The 4,209-nt window shown below is 27.3% G+C and overlaps 1 protein-coding gene across 1 annotated transcript in view; it reads left to right on the top strand.

Annotated features, from left to right (window-relative positions):
- The first annotated feature begins 1,212 nt into the window (after window positions 1-1,212).
- The window catches only part of vermilion (Tryptophan 2,3-dioxygenase vermilion), a 19,110-nt gene continuing 16,113 nt past the window's right edge, over window positions 1,213-4,209 (top strand). The window contains exon 1 of the mRNA XM_014425866.1: window positions 1,213-1,246. Within this exon, the coding sequence (XP_014281352.1) occupies window positions 1,230-1,246 (17 nt within the window). The 5' untranslated portion in view covers window positions 1,213-1,229. The remainder of the gene's footprint in view (window positions 1,247-4,209) is intronic.

Below are 4,209 nucleotides of genomic sequence, written 5' to 3'. Positions count from 1 at the left end.
TAGTTATTTTAATCATGTTTTTATTCCACAAAATTAAATAATTATTTGTAGACGCAGGATTCGACAAAAAAAATTAGATAAAGTCATTTTTCGTCTTTTTCTGGCTGCAGGAGGCTGTAAAAAAAAACAATCAGACAATTTGGTGGACCGCGGGAAAAAATAGGAAAATTATAGAAAGAATGACCCGTCTGACTTTGTTGTGTCTAATGGGAATTTAATTTATATATATATAATTATATTATATTAACTACGCATATTATTTTCAAATAAAATTCAAAATCAATTCGTCTTATCAATATGAAACACACTTATACATTATTAATCAAACTTTTGAAAGTTTTTCTACATTGACTTGAATTACTTGTTGGTTTTTCGTTTAATGGCATATTCGTATATAAATACGCAATTGAAAAGCTAAGCGAAATTTTCGGGGAAAATAATAAGGGAATTTTTCTCGAAATAATAATTTTAAATATTCGCCTTCCTTTTTTTTTTTTTTTTTAAATTATAATTAAAATAGTTTTAAGAAGTTAAAAATTGAATTCTAACCTCCATATTATGAATATAAAATCATTTAATCAAATTAGCTTCCTCGTAGCTATTCAATTGTGGACAAAATTTTAGGTTTTTAATCAGAATAGTTTAATTATTTATGTACGTTTGCATAAATGTAGAGAGTATTTAGCTAGTTTATTTTAATTTAAACAAGTTTAAGTATGTTTTCAATGTATAAATATTATAAAATTAACATTATTGATTTTGGCGTGATTTGAGTGTTTAAACACATATTAGGTTTTTTACTGCACGAAAATCCGGTCTCTAGTTATAAATAATACCTATATTTTTAATGTTTATTTATCAATAATAATTGTATGTGATACTAGCTATTCTATTAATTAAACAAAACTATTGTTTATTGTTTTACTAATTTACTGACTATAAGTTATAACCAACTCTTCCTAAACCTCTGCCACTTAAGGGAAATGAAAAACCAATATTTTAATTTTTTTTTCTCTTATTGTTAATTATGTTATCCTGTTTTGATAAATTTTATAACACTCCTATAATTTTAAAGAAGTCTTATTAATTTTTTTTTTAATTTTTGCTAACTCAAAAACTGTAAAAAAGAAAATCGGTTATATTTCGATTGCATAATCGGTCATCGGGGTATTTGTGGAGGGGATGTTACACAAGAGCTATAGGAGTCTTCAGTGGTCTTCCCATATTCAATGGATACACAACAAAGGTAGACAAGCCCTTGTCCAATTGTTTTTAATTTTAAGTATTATTGTTCATTTTTATTTAGTTATAGATTTAAAATATTTTAAAATGCAAAATATTAATACATTATTCACTTTAATATTAACAACATTAATTGAGATTTGCGATAATTTTGTTTTTATTTTTCTATTTTAAAAATGTTAATATACTTATGTTTCCTAACTTTATTATATTTGCTGCCACTAAGAACTATGCTAAAAAAATAAATAAATAAATAAAACTCGGCTCATCAAAAATAAACATAGAATTTTATTTTTGAATTAAAAATAATTAGTCAATCTCGTAAAAATCTTTCAGAGAATTAAAATTATTTAATTTATTCGATATTTGTTCATTGGTAACTAATGTGGTGCTTTTATATTATTATTATACAACTTTATTTATTTATTTTTATTAGTGTGAAATAACTCAGGAAATAGTAGAATATACGGTATTTCTTATTGTAAAATACCACAGATTACCTTCTCAGGGGCAACAACTTAATATTTTTCATTTTAGTTTGACGAACTTCCGCAAAAATCCAACGTCGGTTGAGGTAAATTAATTAATCATGAAATTATTATTAATGATAAAAAGAAGCAGTTTTAAAATTAAAATTGAATATAATAATTAACTTTTCGCCAGAGATTTTTCTGATAAATAGTTTTAATAATAAAAAGCAGAAAAACAGATCCAATATAATATTATTTTTTCATTTTCTAATGACTAAAATTGTCTAAAAAGTATCATTAACCGAGAATTGTTTAAAATTGTGTGAATAATAATCACTTTCGAGTTCTTAAACCATTTTGTACTTCTTGCATTGAGGGGTAGATGGTTTCGGATATTAACTGGAAAACAAGGGGATGACAACATCATAACAGTTACACTTACATGATTACGTAACAATTTTTTTAAAAAGTCTTACTTTTCTGAATTTTGTTGTCACTCAATAAAGAGTACATGTATTTATTTTATATTTTTTTAACAACAAATATGAGATTTAATGCCAAGGTCATCATGGCTTGAGAGATATCGTGTTTCCATGTGAAAAATCTAGTTTGTGACATATGAAATATCATACAGTTTTACAAAAAACATCCGGGTTGGAAGATTGGCCTCGACAACAACTGGGGGGGGCCGTCCGTAGCTCAGGCGGCGCCGGTTCGAATCTGACCTAGAGCGTTGAATTTTTTTTATTGAGGGGTGGTTCCACAGAATGAAAAACTTGACTCCCCACCATGATTAGAATAGGTTGGTCACATGTAGATCACTAGGCAGACATCGCCCTCTCTGTGGATTGCCTTAAAAAAAAAATAAATAAAAAAAAAACCTATGTATTTTTCATAGAATTATTTTGACTCAATAAAATAATATACCTATTGACAGGAATAATAATAAGAAGACCTTTGGAAACAATTTTAAACCCTATTAAATTTTTTTTTTTTAAATTCGAGGAATTAACGAACAATTGTGACATTGGTATACTAAGTTTAACCAAAATCTTTAGAGCCATTTTTGAAAAAAAAAAATCCTTAAAAAAACGCAAAATCGATACTGGAAAGTGGCACTTCCGGTTGGTTTAAGCAAGTTATTTAAGGGAAGCGACGTTTCCCAACTTTATTGTTTGCATAGTCATGCTCTACAATGAAAAACAGTTTTTACTGTGTTAATAGAGTGACATGAATTTAAATTTTTTACATCCAAATTTTTATTGATAGCTCGATTCATGTTACTCTAACCTAATAAATACATAAGACACAATCAACAACACTAAATAGAAACAGACAAAATACAAAATAGAAATAACAGACGGACCACCTGCTAGAAGAAAACTGTTACGTATTGGAAAAACGAAAGCAAACCTACCTCCATTTTAATCCTATTCAGTCGTTAGTTGGATCACAATGTAGAACAGACAATTGTAAGTAATGTTTTAATTGTAATAGTTATTAATCATAAATTATACTATGTACTTGTAGTTTTATACTAATTATTTGAAGGAAGTATTCCTTCTAAAAACCTGGTTTGTTTTCATTGTAGGGCATGACTATGCAAACAATAAAGTTTCGAAACGTTGCCTAAATAAAGTTGTATTATTGACTGATCCTCATGACCTACAATAAAAACCTAAAACAGTCAAGTAAAATGTAAAATATATATATTATTTCTCCATTTATCTCAGTTTGCACTTTTGATTACTTTATTGAAAACTGTTGGCTGTTATGAGTCAAAATTGATGACCCAACCAACGATTGTTAGAAGGAATATAAAAATAGTAGCTGTTCTAGAAATTATTAAAAAAATTGATTTTTAGTCCTTTCAAGTAGAAAATAAATTGCGCGAAATGTTTGATTATAAAATGGTTCAATTCTTACCTAGATCATTCAAAGGTTGAGATAAATGTCTTTAAAAATTAAATTTTGAAGTATTCAAGGTGTACACTACTAGAAGTTTATTTTATCCAATAAAAAGGATTCGCTCATTTTTTAATCAGAGCTCCTGTATACTTAAAACTTCGTTCAACACAAGAAAAACTTCACACCACATTATTTAATATGGAGTGAGTTTTCTAAAATATGAGCTCTTAACGTGCAACAATTCTCAAGAAATAGTTTTTCGAAAAGCAATACAAGTTTTTAATAACGAAAAATCAATATCTTGTTAATTAATTTTGGCGAATATCATGGAAACCTCTACTCATACGAAGATAAACGTTATTGACTACATAATAGTACATTCACCTGGCCCACCTGTATAATTGTCTCAGAGATATAGTTTTTTCATATAACTTTTTTTTCAAACAAGAAATTAACGTTTTACTGCTCATATGAGCTAATAGACATCCGTCGTTCGTACAACGGACTAGTTTTTAATTATTGGTTTTTTTTTTACCGCAACCCTGTCCATCTTCTTCATATTTAAAGTTATACGGTCAAATATATATAT

Source organism: Halyomorpha halys, unplaced genomic scaffold (assembly GCF_000696795.3).
Source record: "Halyomorpha halys isolate HHAL.00 unplaced genomic scaffold, Hhal_1.1 Scaffold539.1, whole genome shotgun sequence".
NCBI classification, from domain to species: Eukaryota; Metazoa; Arthropoda; class Insecta; order Hemiptera; family Pentatomidae; genus Halyomorpha; species Halyomorpha halys.
The sequence above is the reverse complement of the archived record's forward strand: the minus strand, read 5'-3'. Positions and strand labels throughout refer to the sequence as shown.